Source organism: Euwallacea fornicatus, chromosome 19, assembly GCF_040115645.1.
Source record: "Euwallacea fornicatus isolate EFF26 chromosome 19, ASM4011564v1, whole genome shotgun sequence".
Taxonomy (NCBI): domain Eukaryota; kingdom Metazoa; phylum Arthropoda; class Insecta; order Coleoptera; family Curculionidae; genus Euwallacea; species Euwallacea fornicatus.
The window spans coordinates 1,038,469-1,053,974 of record NC_089559.1 but is presented as its reverse complement, the minus strand read 5'-3'; the positions used below and the strand labels follow the sequence as shown (position 1 = coordinate 1,053,974).

Genomic DNA, 15,506 nt, shown 5'->3' with positions numbered 1-15,506 from the left:
ATTGCAATGATCGAGAAATGCTAATCATTTTGAATTACCTCACTGGATAAACTAGGGAAAAAACAAAATTGTTTTTCAAAAATATCAGTTTTTTTTTCGAATATCTTCAAAAGTCATCTCGACTTTCCGAATTATGAAACGGAATATTCTCAGACATGGTTAATTAAAAAAGGAGTAAAAAAATTCTTCACTTGATCACCCACGTCTTTCCGGAATACAGACTTCCTGTTCAATGTCAATGGAGTGATCAGGAGGAGCTTTAACGTGGTTTGATTTGCGTATCGGCACTGGGGTAAAGAACGTAGATTATGGATATTTTGAATTTTTGGTTTCTACTTTTTTTCTCAACATTTCATTATGATCTTACATTACTTGAGTAACACATCGCAGAAGGCAATTTCCTGAAGTTCCGTAGGAATTATTAACTTAGGGAATTGAAGGATTTAAAAAACAAAATTTCGTATTAAGTAAATTTTATTTTGTATACTCAAATAGTGGGACAATTTGCCCCAAAATATCTTCGTTGCTATAAAGGCATCGGTAGGTACTAGGTACAGATATTTACAAATACATTTCGTAACTTCGTCCTTACCAATTTGCTCAGATGGTTAAGGCCTGACTGTAGAAGTAAGACTTAAGCTATGCTCAACTTAAGCTTTAAGTAATTCGGGTTCTCTCATAAGGAATGTATTTCTCTTAAATGAACTGATTTGTGCTAGCAACATTATCCTCATGGGAGGAGTCAAGGTAACTAAAGCTCAAGTTGAATATAGCTTAAGCCTTTCTTGCACAATAGGACTTAATTCGGTCGAAATCCCCAATAATAATTGGAACTTGCTTGTTGACAATAAGGATTGTCAGGTAAAAAAGATCGTTGCAAGTTCCAATGAATATGGAAAAATAGCACGAATTGGAATTGTACGAGAAACAAGACCGTTTTCCTAAAGCTTACACGTTATTTTAGGCAATAATTTGATTCATAAATATTTGCTGTAGTTCACTTCGAAGGCACTAGAGATGACTGCGTTTTACGTGGACCTATCGTATATTATATATTTAAAGCGGACATATCAATGACTAGTATGTAATTTAGTTTTAAAAATTCTTCTAAAGTAAAATGAATGACGCAAAGAAATTATAATAAGTACAAGTTTTTTTCGAAAATGTCCTGGATTTCTGCCGGTGTTTTTTTGGGGGGGATATATATATACATATATATATCATCAAGACTGTAGGTTATAAAAAAATCACAGGCAGAACAGAAAAACCAAATAAACTTTCTTAATGACTGAAAATTCAAGGATTCTGGTCCCTTCCTAGGAAAATAGACATCTGTATAGTATTTTTTTAAGCACCACTCTACTTAACCTTAAAAGTACATCTCACTATTAAGTAGATGTAGCATAAGGCAACGTTTTATAATAGACATTTTTTCAGGCTCCTAAATTACTTTGTTTCCAGCAGTCTCTCAGTGTTTAACACTGTGATAAGAGTAACAATGCCTCGGTCTTCCTCCTTGAGACTGGACACTTTACAATACAAAAATAGAAAAACCAAACAGGGACGGACTTAGACATTCATTTTCCTTAAAATTAATAATTATTCAGCCTTTTTTGTGCACTGGCTTATTGCAATCTCATCCGGGGAACGAGCACCATAACCTCTTCTCTCATCAGGAAAATAAATTATAAACGGCAAAATGATGAGGGTGCTCGCTCCCAAAGCCACCCTAAATTACCAATCATAGTCTAAAACTAATTATTCGCGTCTTTGTCTTTATCACACATATCGCGTAGAACCTGTCTCGCTTTTGGTGCGCAGCAGCAGAATGTTTGAAAGTTGCTAGACAAGTGGTTGTACTACCTGCAGGGGGCCAACAGGATTTCTAGCCAGCAGGGACAGGAGATGATGTCGCGCCTCGAATAGCGCCCTCCCCAACCCTTAACGAAACTGATCCTGAAAGAGACACACTAGGTCAATTATTGGGACCTTGGGGCTAGGGGGATTGATTCTCACCTCACGGAATTTGGATCAGGAGCCGGACCCTTGGGGAAACCCCCTGGCATAAGTTTGTCCCAACCGAACGTTTGGGGGTTACCGGGTGCATGTACGCACAAACAGTGATCAGGTGGTATCCGGGTTGGCCATCCGTACCGGTCGTCACAGCCGCCCTTCAGGTACAGCGAATCGGCGAAAACCGGCTGTTCAGACCGGTTGTACAGCCATACGAAGCCGTCGACGTCACGGGTTAAAGTTATTCCTGGAATTAAAATCAAAACTCAATATTTACGAGTTTTAAAACAAAATATCACACCAGTTCCAGATACTACAACAGTGCTGTTCTGGTTACTTCAGGTTACGTCAAAATATCTGTGCGGATTTCTTCAAAATTAGAAAACAGGATTTTCATCGGTTTCGGTTAATTGAGTTTACTTCAAAATTATGAAAATTCAGATTTGTTCAGCATACTATAAAACTTCTGTTCACGGTAGGTCAAAAAATTTCAAAATTTCTATTCGTTAAAATCGAGCACAATGCGAAAAATATATTAGATTAAAAGACACCTGTCTCGCCACTGGTTTTGTTGAAGTAGAAAGCACTAATGTCATTTAAAATGATAAAAATTGGCAGTTTTTGTCAACTAAACAATGGAGGCATACCAGGTTATACAGGTGTATTTTTATATTTACAATAATAATTACAAATATTTATTGTAATTATTTACAAGTTTCCTAGATTTATTTCAAATCTTTAAAAAAAAGTATAAATAAAAAATATATATTCCGGCACTGATTTTTATCCGAGATTAAAGGTTTGCCAATTTATATTGGTAAAATTAGAAAAAAATTCAATTTGGATAACTTAATAATCAGCGGCGTGCCAGGTATAGGGAACATATAAAAATCTTTAAATTTATGCTCAAAATGGATCAGTTCCGAATTTAATCATTGCGTGACAACTTAGACAAGCTGTCAAATTCAGGATTTTTTTAAATTAAATCAGAAGTTTATGGGGGATGGGATTATTTAGTATTAATATAAACAATTTTCAGTGCTTATATAATAGAAAAGTAAACATTGAAAAAATATATATTCGAGTGAAAAGGAAGCTTGTTCTGACACTGTTTCGTCACATAGATGAAATATAGAAGTAGTATCGGTCAACTTTCATCCCTAATGCCAATATGGCGGTCTCGCACGCTATTTCGGAAATCGTAATAAACCGTTTTCCCATCAAAATGATGGCACGTGACGCTTGCACTTGCCATCACTGTCAAGCGTCACATTTTGACTGTCATCTCAAATTAAAATTCAACATCGAAATGGCTGCTCTAGCGTTCCTACCTAGTTTTATTTTATTCCTAGTTTTCTGACTAGCTTCGCATTGCATTGCGCTCTGCAGACCGAGCGCTTCCAGACTCAGCCCATCGAGACCATACGGTACGGAACCAAACACATTCACATAGTTAGGTTCCACAGGAAACAATGGCCCTACACGATGTTGATGTTCCCAGTACGCCAAAGTGCACCATTCAGGATGATTCATTGCCGATTCTGGAAAAAGAGAGATGATTTCGTAAAATTTCACGAAATGCTTGATATGTCGGAAAGATGTAACGAAATCTTTGGAAACAATTTTGTTTCACATTAACCCTCCGAATGGCGTGTGTAAAATTGTGCACAACGTGCCGAGTGGGGTCGTTGAGGTTCGTGAGGGACCCCACTCCCTGCGTACGTACTCTACCCCTTTATTTCCCAATTATTGTTAATAAATATAATAATAAATGAGTGCTACAAATAAAGGAAATTATGTTCAATAAATTATAAAATATTTTGAAACGTTATGTATTGAGAAATTATCATTAAAATACAGAGGCTTGAAAATTTTAATTACACTATTTGCATATAATGGAGATGCTTTGATGTTTTCTGGAGACAAATTTCTTACACTTGTAGCAGCTGGTGTTGAGTTCGACGTCAATGTTTCTTGGGCAAAATTGCCACCTCGATCTCTCCTTTTGTCGATTGGCTGGAGGAGTCATCGCCTTTCAGTCCCTCCTCTGAGGCATCTTCCCGTCCATCTTCTTCCACTTGTTGTCCCTCGTGGACCATGAAAATAGGCGACGCTCCATTGACTGACAGAATTTTCTTAGAAGTTCGTTTCAAACACCAAGATTATTCAGTCGTCTCTGGATTGTAGGTCCAATGTCCAATCCATAATCTTTTTGACTGCCATTTCGTGAAAGCACCGCAATTCGGTTATCGGGAAGGATCGTGCACGTTGGCACTCGAGCCAGATCACGTAATTATGGTCCCGCGAACCGCACCGCACCTTTGGTTCCTCTACACTCGAACCACGTTTGGTACTTCTCCCTGACCGAATAGAAACTATACAAGGTGTTGCGTCGCCAGATCCTGCCATAGGAAAACGAATGTGAATTTCAGTACGATCCAATGTCGTCCTTATTCGTTTAAGGGCAAAATTGTATGAGACTTTTTTTGAAGGCCCTTTGATGAGGGACTCGCAGGTAAAATATGAAAAATGTTCTTATCACTATTTATAAGACGTTTCGAAAAAACTTTTCTAAAATCTGCAAACTTGCAATACCGCCCTGATATTTTCCTCAATTAAACAATCAGGAAGAAAAAATAATGTTTTATGTTTAATGGCATTATTAAACAATAAATAAACATTCCTAATTCTGTTTCTAAGTTAGTAAATGTTCAAATAATCCCAATTCTTTTCAATATAATTCCATTTAATCATGTTTCCTTTCTCCACTACTGTGTAGGGTATTTTTTAAGAAACATTAATAAAGATAGAATCGTTTTGACAAAACTCATTTGCATACTACCGCAGTTGATGATGAGGTAACAGTCGTTTGTGGTTTGATTGAAGAAAATATCAGGGCGGTATTGCAAGTTTTCAGATTTTAGAAGAGCTCTTTCCAAAATATCTCGCAAACGACGCGAGGAACACTTTTGACATTTTCAATGCAAGTTCCTCATTAAAGCACCTTCAATAAAGTCTAATACAATTTTGCTCCCAAACGAGCAGGGGAAGATAATATTAGATGGAATTAAAATTTAAATAGGTTTTCCTACGGTCGCTCCGATGATGCAGCACCCTATACCGAGTAATTCCTGAAAATGGCTCGCCTTTATAAATTTTTTGTTCTTAAAGTTATAAGTTGAAATATAGAGGGAAGCCATATGAAAATAGAGCCGATTGATTGACATTAATGGCGTTTATCGCGTACTTCCGGTCTAACCGGAAATGACCTCAATTTTCGATTTTCAAACGTAATGTCGTACAAATTTTTACTTTTTTGGAATTTAGAGGTCATTTTTAGCCTAACAATATGTCACAATTTTTTTTTTTTATGAAAAAATTTATATGCTGTTAATATATGGAAAATGTCGTCAATGGCCATCCGGCGCTGCGCGACTTCATGCGGAAAGTTTCCACTTAGAAACCATCCAGACCACAACTACTTTTTAAAATTAGTAAATAAATTGAGAACGGGAAATGCTACTGACGAAGAAAACTATTATCGGCGAAGACAAAGAAATCGATGTTTTAACTATGGTAGAAGTTAATAAAAGTACATCAGTTCGTGAGATACCTATAGAATGTGAGATTAGCTATTCGTCAGAGCGCCGAATTTTGATGAAACACAAATACCAGTCATACCAATATCAACTGCGTCAGCATTTATATCCAGAAGATCATCAAAGACGATTAGAATATTACAAATGATTTATTGAAAATTTGAACCTAAATCCACGGATTCCTTCCATAATATTATTTTCTGATGAGAGCAGATTGCTAATTTCGGACTCTTCAACAGGAACGATACGCGATATTGGTCTCAAAATAATTTACATTTGAAGGAAGGTAATCGTCAAGAACGATTTGGCTTTAACTGTTTGCTGAGATTTTTACGATGGAGAATTGTTGGCAAATTTTGCTAAGAATATTAAAAGCAAATTCGTTGCTGAACTCTTATGGCCATCTGCAGGTCCAATAATTTTCCATGGGCAGGTAACAGGGGAACGGTATTTAAATTTTTTAAATGGATGAATATGGACTTTTTTGGATAATTTACACGTATAAGAACGATTTAGTATTTGTTTTCGCAATGAAGGTGCTCCCCCGCACAATTCTCTGTTAGTTAGAAACTTTTTAAAATTTTAAAAATCAATGAATTGGCACTATGGGCCAATCAGGTGGCCTAAGTACCTAGCTAATTCACTACTGATCATTTAAACCAATTTAAACGAATAATCTGCATAAACTCTTGTAGATCGCCCGGCTTAACTCCTCTTGTTTTTTTTTTGTGGAGTTAAAGCATAAGTTTACGCCAGTTCTTCTGAAGAATTAGTACAAAAAATTCATGGGGTGATAAATAATATTACCCCACACCAATTGAATAACGTTATGAGGGAAACAGTTCAATATGCTTCGCTTACTGAGGACAACAAAGTGGTCATTTTCAACATCTCAATTAATTACTTGTTGATAATAACAAGAATACAGAAGTTTTTTCAAAAATCGATGCCCTGACTAATAGCTAATCTCACATTCTAGAGCTATCTCAGGAATTGATGTACTTGGATCAACTTCTGCCTTAAATAGAACATCGATTTCTTTGTCTGCACTAATAATAAAGTTTTCCTGTTCATGAGTATTTCTCGTTTTTATTTTATTCACTAATTTTTGAGAATTGCGGCGGGCTGGATGGTCTCTGAGTGGAAACCATTTCCTCGTTAAGTCGCGCCGCATCAGAAGGCCGTTCACAGCATCCTCCAAATAAAACAGCATATCAATTTTTCCACCAAAAAAAAATATATATTTAACAATAACATATTTTTCGTCTAAAAATCACCTGAAGATTTCAAAAAAGTAAAAATTTATAAAGCATTACGTTTAAAAATCGAAAGTTGAGGCCATTTCCGGTTAAACCGGAAGTAGTAGATGAACGTCATTAGCGTCAACCAATCGGCTTTATTCTCATATAGCGTCCGTCCAAATTTCAAGTTTCTAAATTCAAGAAGAAAAAAGTTGTAATGGCGAGCCACCTTTTCGAATCGCCCGGTATGTAAGTCTCAACGTTCAAAGGGAGGTAAGATGGGAAAATTTCGTAAAAAAGAAAATGACGAGAGAAAAAGAGAACGAGTGAACACAACAACCAACATGACTAACTAGATCCCGGTAATGTTTACACCGTCAAATCGGAGAAGTTTAACGCTTTAAATGAAGAATACTGGAAGTACCAAGTGGGGTCCCTATGCAATAAAATCATTGTTGTGTCGTAAAAGAAATATGTTCTACTCCAAACAATACAGACGGCTGAAAGATAACATACCTGCAGTTTGACGAAAGAATAATCTGTTTTAAGAATGATACATGAGAAAAAAACGAGGGCATGGTGTCGTCAGCGATCCCAGCCGCTATTCGGAGGGTTAACAGATGAATGCTCTGATGGGATGTAGGAAAGTCTGAGGCTTGGCAACGTTGGCGCCCACTTGTCGGAATGACTACGTCACCCGGAGACAGATCCGGCCATGGTGACGGCCTAGTAAGGTCGCGTCGCGATATGGTGGCGCCGGAAATTCACTGATTATAGTTTGCATGCTTTTCGGCGCCATGATAATACCTGTATCACGCACCCATAACCCCCCATTATTCAACCAACTTGGGGTCAACAACTACAATGCGCGTAGGGCAGGGGTAGGCCGTTCATGCGCCTCTTGAAAAGGTACGTGCTCGTTATCACGTAAGCCAGAAACCTAAAAAAAATAGCAAATTTGTTTACCGCAAATCGGGATTGTTGAGTCTTGCCGCAAACAACCTTCCAAGATTAATAGATTAGGTACTATCAAATCTAGCGTAGTAATCCGATACTGAGCGTTTATTTTTAGAGGACCTTGTCAAGGATATCGGTTATCTCCTCAAACGAATTCTCAGTAAATATGGCAAAAAAACGATGAAGTCATGATGAACGTTCAAAGACGTTCGAGGCGAAGTTCCAGAATGGTCCAAAACCTATCTAGGCGAACTGGGTCTAGCAAACAATCGTTTTTACATAGAGGCCGCCATGGGTTAGTGCCCCGCGATGTCATTTTGTTGTCAGGGGTCAATGCAAATCAAACGTAGGGGATGGTGGTGACGTCATTTTTTCCGATTGAGCAGCCATGGTTTCATTTGTTGAGGGTGGACCCTAAACCTCTAAAAAACCGATGCTGAGTCCAATTCTTTTACATCTTCGTCTGTAACAACAGTTGATTCAAATTCGCGTGTATTTCCCAGTTTTGGTGTGCGATTTGACAAGTCAAATAAGAAGCACAATGCCATGGATAAAAATCATGTGCCCGGTTATTTTAATGTGTCACTTTCAAATAATTGAGATAATCAGACGAGATAGGGGTAATTCGCGTGTAAATACTGTTTTATAGGATTTTGATGAATTCGTCATGTTTTTTTTTCCATACTCGTATTAATAACACAGGAGTGGATTGGAGAGAATTGGCAGAACCCCTATTGATCCCCCTCAGACGTAAATGATTTACACCAATCAATATCCGATTAGATGATCTGAACACTCTCTGAAGGAGACAAGTCCTCAGGTTACCGGCGATTTTTGCGTGATAAAGTTGCGATTTCGGGCAATTTCCGTGCCTTCATCCTCGCTGACGTAACGGTTCTCGAACGAAACAAAACAAAAAAATTCCGAAAAGAGAATTAAGATAAATTGAGTGTTGAAGAACAGAAAAATTTTGAAATCTGTTCAGTTTTGCAGCTTTGGAAAGCCCGCTCAGCACGCCCCTAATGAATCTTCAACGTGATATATGAAAGCTTGTTTAGAGAGAAAATAAGTGTTCAGGCTTCTTATCTCAAGACGACGAGATATCTTCAAATTTTTTAACAACCACATAAGCTCCATGTACATATAACAGTGAAATTCGCCGAAGTACAAAGTCAAATTTAATTAGTTTCTAATCTAAGTAAAATAAATTAGTTAAATAATTCTCTTTCTCCAGTCAAGCGTTGTTCAATGCTTAAATCCGTCAATTCTTCGTTTTTCACTAAAAATTTATAAAATAAGTGAATCAAGAGTTGGACACTTAGTATCGCAGTTTAAATCGAGCAATTTTGTCTCGACAGAGAAACTTCGCATGCTTAAATCAGCCAACATTAGGTAAACTGTTGAATGCTTCTTTCAGGATTATTCAACGTCTGAATCTGGCCATAATTTAAATTTCAGATTCGAGTCAAGTCTGGGGTGCTTATGTCTCGATCATCAAATTTCGTCGAATAATTTCGTCAGGTTTAAATTTGGCACTCGGAGAGAAATCTCGAATGCTTAAATCTGGTCTAAAATTGAATTCTCAAATCGGATAATAATTTGGTATCCAAGTCTTTTCGATTCATTAAATCGATCACGAAATCGATCCCTATTATCAAACTCTAACTCCTATTACGCAACGATTTAATTTCTACGGGGACAGTATTTGTCTAATGCTTAAATCAGCTTTTTACACTGCAACCTTTGGCAATACTTAATCCGACAACAATTCAATCTCTGTCAATGGCAATGATTTAGTCTATACATATACTACGTGTATGCTCGTATACAGTACGGTGCAAATGTATGGAATAAATAAGTTATATCTAAAACGAACGACACTAGCCAAAATCCCAAGACGCATCTATATGAGCTTTTAAGGGACCTCATTCTAGTAAGCATTTTAGAGATGTGACTTCACCAAGGTGGGCGCAATGACGTGATCGAAAACAGTTTTAAATATATATAGGGGCCATGCGAGACCTCCTTTGAAAAGTCTCTTCATCTCTTATTCAGCAGAATAATTATTCATCCCTCGACTCTTTAATGAAACAGTTTATTTAGTAAAACCGTTCAGTTCTGCGACATTCCAATAAATACTCAAACTGACGGCCTTCAGCAATTATGTTGTGCGACATCTGGGCAGGAAATTCTTCTTTTAACATTTTCCATAATCTCCGGAGTTATGTGAGTAATCTACGTTCCGATGCGCGCCTTCAACTCTTCTAAATTGTGTGGTCGACTTTTGTAAACTTTGCACTTCAAATATCCCCATAAAAAAAAAACTCAAACAGAGTCAAATCGGGTGATCTTGGTGGCCATTCTCAATCGATCCTCTCCTCCCAATCCATCTACCTAAGAGAATGTTTTTTTAAGTAGGTTCTTACAGGGACGGCACAACGTGAGGGTGCCCCATCCTGCGGGGGCCACAAATCATTTCTATTTGGAAATTGCTGATTCAGTTTTGGTAGAAGATAACCCTGAAGAAATTGAAGATATTGAGCACCGGTTAAATTTTCCTCCAAAAAATACGGTCCTCTGACCTGGCGGTTGATAATTTCTGCCCAAACATTCACCTTTTACGGGTGTTGAGTGCCATACTCCTTTACCCAGTGTTGATTTTCACGTGGCCAGAATCGGTATGTTTGACGGTATACGTGACCGTTGAGCCAAGTGGTAGCTTCAACTGAAAAAAAACCACCTCTGCTAGAAAACCCTTATTACTGTTACAACATTCCATAACGGTCTCGCAGAATTCGATTCGTCTGTCAACGTCATCTTTTAACAGCCCCTGGACTAGATGTACTTTGTGCGGATGCCACTTTTCCCTTTCTATCGCTGTAAGGATCGTCGAATGCTGTAAATTATTATTTAGTACGACTTGCCTTGAGATGATATGGGGATCTTCTTGAAATGTAAAAAACACATCAAGTTTCCGGGCTTCGGAAATTGATATTCTACCAGTTTTGGGGAGATCTTTAATATGGCCGGTATCGCGAAATTTCTCCTCAAGTTTACTAATTGTTGATTGAGAAACTGGTTCTCGGTTAGGGTACTTAGCATTAACTAAATTACACACTTCTGCCTGAGTCCTTGCTCTATCTCCATAGTCAATCATAATTAAAATTTCAATTCATTCAGTCCCTGTAAGCTTCAATATTTAATTAATTGTTCTAAGGCGTTTACAAAAATTATAGTACTTCACTCGTAGTACATCAACTAAAAAATATGAAATTGGAATGCTACTTTTTATCATCACTCTACACGTCTGTCGGTAGATGTAACTTTTTTCGATATTTTTAGGCATTTTTTTCCAAACCGCAAAAAACCAACAAAAACATAAATGGAATGTTTAGACGATATTAATAGTATACACGTTAAAGGAAAAAATTATTATATTGCTGAATAAGCCATGAGGAGACCTTTCGAAGGAGGTGTCACATGACGCCTATTCATATTTAAGAAAGATTTCAATTACGTCATTGCTCCCACCCTGGTGACGTCATATCTCCGGAGGTCTTACTAGGATGAGGTCCCTTAAAAATTAAAATAGACGTGTTTTAGGATTTTCGTCAAATGTCGTTCGTTTTAGATGTAATGGATTTAGTCCATACATTTGCACCATACTGTATATGCCGGGTGATTCAAGATTGCCCGCTTTTATGACTTTTAAACTTAGAAAGTTGAAATTTGGAGAGAAGCTATATGAATATAGAGCCGATTGATTGACATTAATGGCGTTTATCTAGCACTTCCAGCTTAACTTGAAACGACTTTAACTTTAAATTTTTGAATATAATGTCCTTAAATTTTTAGATTTTTAGAGTTTAAAGGTGACTTTAATAAGAAATATGTCGTTTAAAAAATATACATATTTTTTGTGGTTTTTTCTTGTCGAGCTACGCCTCTGAGGCATATGTATTAGGAACAATTTTACGTCAAAATTATAGGGAAAAATACTAATTAGTTTTTTATTGGGTATTTTTTCTTTTGTAGGGAATTCGAATACCGACAAACAGTTCTTCTCATTTATCTTCCATTTTTCAAATGGCTACACGGTGACGCATTTAGTGATTTTCTAAAAAACGATTTTCCCGAATTTTTTGATATCAAACACAACGTTCGTTCATATAGAAATGAACCGTTGATTCATAAAAAACACATTCAAACTTAGAAAAAAATACGTGCCGCCTTTCAAATGACAGAAAAAACGAATAAAATATTTTTACTTGTTGAAATTATGTGCAGTCGTCAAAACGCGTGCGAATTAAATTAGAAAAAATGCAAAATTTTATTGAAAGTGGAAAAATTGATGTGCTGTTTATATTTAGAGAATGTCGTCAACGGTGTTCCGGCGCTGCGCGACTTTATGCGGAAAGCTTTCCACTGAGAAACCATCCAGGCCGCCATTATTTTCGAAAATTAGTGAACAAAGTGAAAACGGGAAATACTAATGAAAAAGAAAACTATTATCAGTCAAGACAAAGAAATCGAAACAAATCAACGGCCCAGCTCGACATGAAAAAACAGTATTTTTTTATGACACACTTTTGGACTAAAAATGACCTCCAGATTTTAAAAAAGTGAAAATTTATGGAGCGTTTCATTTAAAAATTGAAAACTACGGTCATTTCCGGTTGAACCGGAAGCGCTAGATAAACGTCATTAATGTCAATCAATCGGCTCTATATTCATATAGCTTCCTTCCGAATTTCAACAACAAAGTTTAAAAACAAAAAAGTTACAAGAGCGAGCCACCTTCTTGAATCACACGGTATGCAGGATAAAACATTGCTCAACACTTAAATCGTGCAAGAAATCGTCCGCTGCTCCACATCTCAATCAGGCAATTGAATCTGAACACTTACGCCTCAACGAATGCTTAAATGAGGCAATAATTTGATTTCCAGATTCAACTCTCCTCGATGTGTCACTCGGGCAATAAATCCCTCGCCGAGCTCTGTTACGCCTGTTCTGTAATTCTGACTTTATTAAACAAAACACGAACTTGTCGAACGTAATTATTGATTAAATTTCCAACAAAATCGCATTTTATCGGCCGTTGTCGATAACACTTGGTGTCGTTTCAAAAGGACACCGCCACGGGATCATATATTATTAATTAAAACATGTTATTAATTATTATTCTCGGAAAATAAACGCTGGCGTCGGAATAAACAAGGACCGCGCTACAAGTAGCGGTCAGTTTCGGGTTACTCTACATTGTCCGGCGTTTAAATGTGCCCAGTGCGTGCTGGCAGCTGACCAAGAGGAAGGTCCATTAGAGTTTGATTCGAAAAAATCGAAAAAAAAAAAAAAAAAACTTTTTAAGTCATATTTCTGTATATATTGGCAGCGATAACGGAGTTACAACACAATTGTAATTGACCTCAATGACCGAGGGAAATATTTCAATTTTACGACTGCCACGCGAAATTAATGGTCAATAGTCAGCGGGATTTTCTGGGCGAAAAAATTACTTAAATGTTTTTATTAATTTTGAAATTTATTTCAAACTTGAGAATGACCAGATACGTCCCCGAGTTCCTTCGGTTCGATTCTCGGAAGCGTTCTACTGGATTCAACGTCCCATCTGCGGTGCGCCTCTTTGAATTCAAAATCGCCTTCAATTCATAAATTTCGCACCTCTAAAAAAAAAAAACACCTTCGCTGGGGCAATAAATTGATGCGGTAATTGGACCCAAATCAATCGGTTGTTAATTCGGTAAAATCGTAATACGCAGCATTAAAAAGCGGTATTTCTATAAGCGCCCCTCGAATTGCTGTTTTACGATGAAGTAATGCGATATATGCAATAAATTACCGTAGTAGGTGCGCACCAATAATTAATAATCCAATAATAATTAATTGGCGCAATCCAAGTAAAATTCATTGAATCCCACACATCGTAATGGGTATCGAGTTAGACGAATTTAGACGCAATCTTTATTAAAAATATTTACATTGTTGTCTGTGTGTTTCACAGATATACAGTAGCGGCCATAAGTATGGAAACTATTTGCATTTTTTGATAAAACGAATCAAATAAAGGCTAAAAGCCACCAAAATGTACAAATCCATCTGCAGACTGCTATTAGACTACGGGCACATGATAAGAGCGAACACCACAGAAAAAACAAAAAGACATATCCAGACGACAGAACAAATCGCACTCAGACTGATTACTAAGATACGTCACCCCGACAACCCCCTACATGACCCATCCAACCAGCTATTATACCAAAGCACCATGGACATGCAAACGAAATGGAAGGACAATCCTGACGATTGGGCAATAGTAACCCCGCTGTGTCTGACAAGACAAACAGGACAGTAAAATCTCCAATTCCCCAATACAACCCTGATAGAGCACTACAGCCTGTAAATGTAAATAGTGCAACTGATTCAAAATATTTCTGTTCTTTCTTCTTTTTTCTCTTGGACAGCATGAAGCACTAAGTTTAGTAACTTGTACCATGGGCAGAAAGACCAACAACGGTCGATAGCCCTTTTCTTTTTGGAAATAAAGATTATACAATATATATATATATTGTATATAAGCTAAATTTATCGAATTTACACAGTATACAGTAGAATTCAATAAAAATGACAATGCCAAAGCGTCATTTACCTGAAGAATTAAAACAGCGAGTTGTACAGTTGTTTAAGCAGGGGCACAAGCAGTGTGATATTGCTGGTTCTTTAAATGTACCCAAAGGAACAATATCGAAAATATTGAAACGTTTTCATGAACGTGGTACAATAGAGAGATTTCCAAGACCAGGTAGGCCCAAAAAGTTTCCAAAACGCGCTCCAGAATTAATACGAAGGATGTCGAAAAAAAATCCACTATTGACTTCAACGGACATTTGAAGACTTCTTGCTGAAGAGCACCACATAGCGGTATCGAGCCGCACGGTGCGAAGATTCTTGGTAGCTGGAGGTTTGTTTGGAAGGACTGCTGTCAAAAAACCACTAATTTCCTAAAGAAATAGAAAGGCGCGTCTCGCATTTGCTTGGCAACATATCAACTGGTCACAGGAAAAATGGAATACAATCTTGTGGAGCGACGAAAATAAATTTCAGTTATTTGGTAGTGATGGTATTCGATACGTGAGATATCCTAAGAATGCAAGATTCGATTCTAAGTATCAATTGCCCACTGTAAAACATGGCGGTGGAAGTGTTGTGGTGTGGGGGTGTTTTTCTGCGTCTGGGATTGGGCCATTAATTAAAATACCAACCGATTCGTGTATAAGGACATCTTAGCGAACCATATGCTTCCTTACGCAGAATAGGAAATGCCCATGTCTTGGAGTTTTCAGCAAGACGATGACCCCAAGCACGCATCAAAACTGGTTAAAAATTGGTTTGAAGATAATTGTGTCGGGAAAGTGGAATGGCCGTCGCAGAGTCCAGATCTTAACCCGATCGAACACCTTGGAAGGCAAATTCGGAAAGAAAAAATTCATAGTTTACCACAGTTATTCGAGGTTTTGGAAAGGGAATGGAAATTGATTCCAGTGGAAGTTTGCAGAAAACTGGTGTATTCTATGAACCGACGGTGTCGTGCAGTAATTGAAGGAAAAGGATTTGCCTTAAAATATTGACACAATTTTGAAACAAAGGAAATATTTTATTATAAGTTGCTGAAAAT

The 15,506-nt window shown here is 37.3% G+C and overlaps 1 protein-coding gene across 2 annotated transcripts in view; it reads right to left on the bottom strand.

The window, feature by feature from the left end:
* Window positions 1-456: 456 nt before the first annotated feature.
* Dad (Daughters against dpp) overlaps window positions 457-15,506 on the bottom strand; it is a 35,546-nt gene continuing 20,496 nt past the window's right edge. For both annotated transcript variants that reach the window (XM_066293300.1, XM_066293299.1), the window contains 3 exons: window positions 3,345-3,554; window positions 2,017-2,260; window positions 457-1,956 (listed from right to left, as the gene is read on the bottom strand). In XM_066293300.1, coding sequence (XP_066149397.1) covers window positions 1,860-1,956; window positions 2,017-2,260; window positions 3,345-3,554 — 551 coding nt within the window. In that variant the 3' untranslated portion in view covers window positions 457-1,859. The remainder of the gene's footprint in view (window positions 1,957-2,016; window positions 2,261-3,344; window positions 3,555-15,506) is intronic.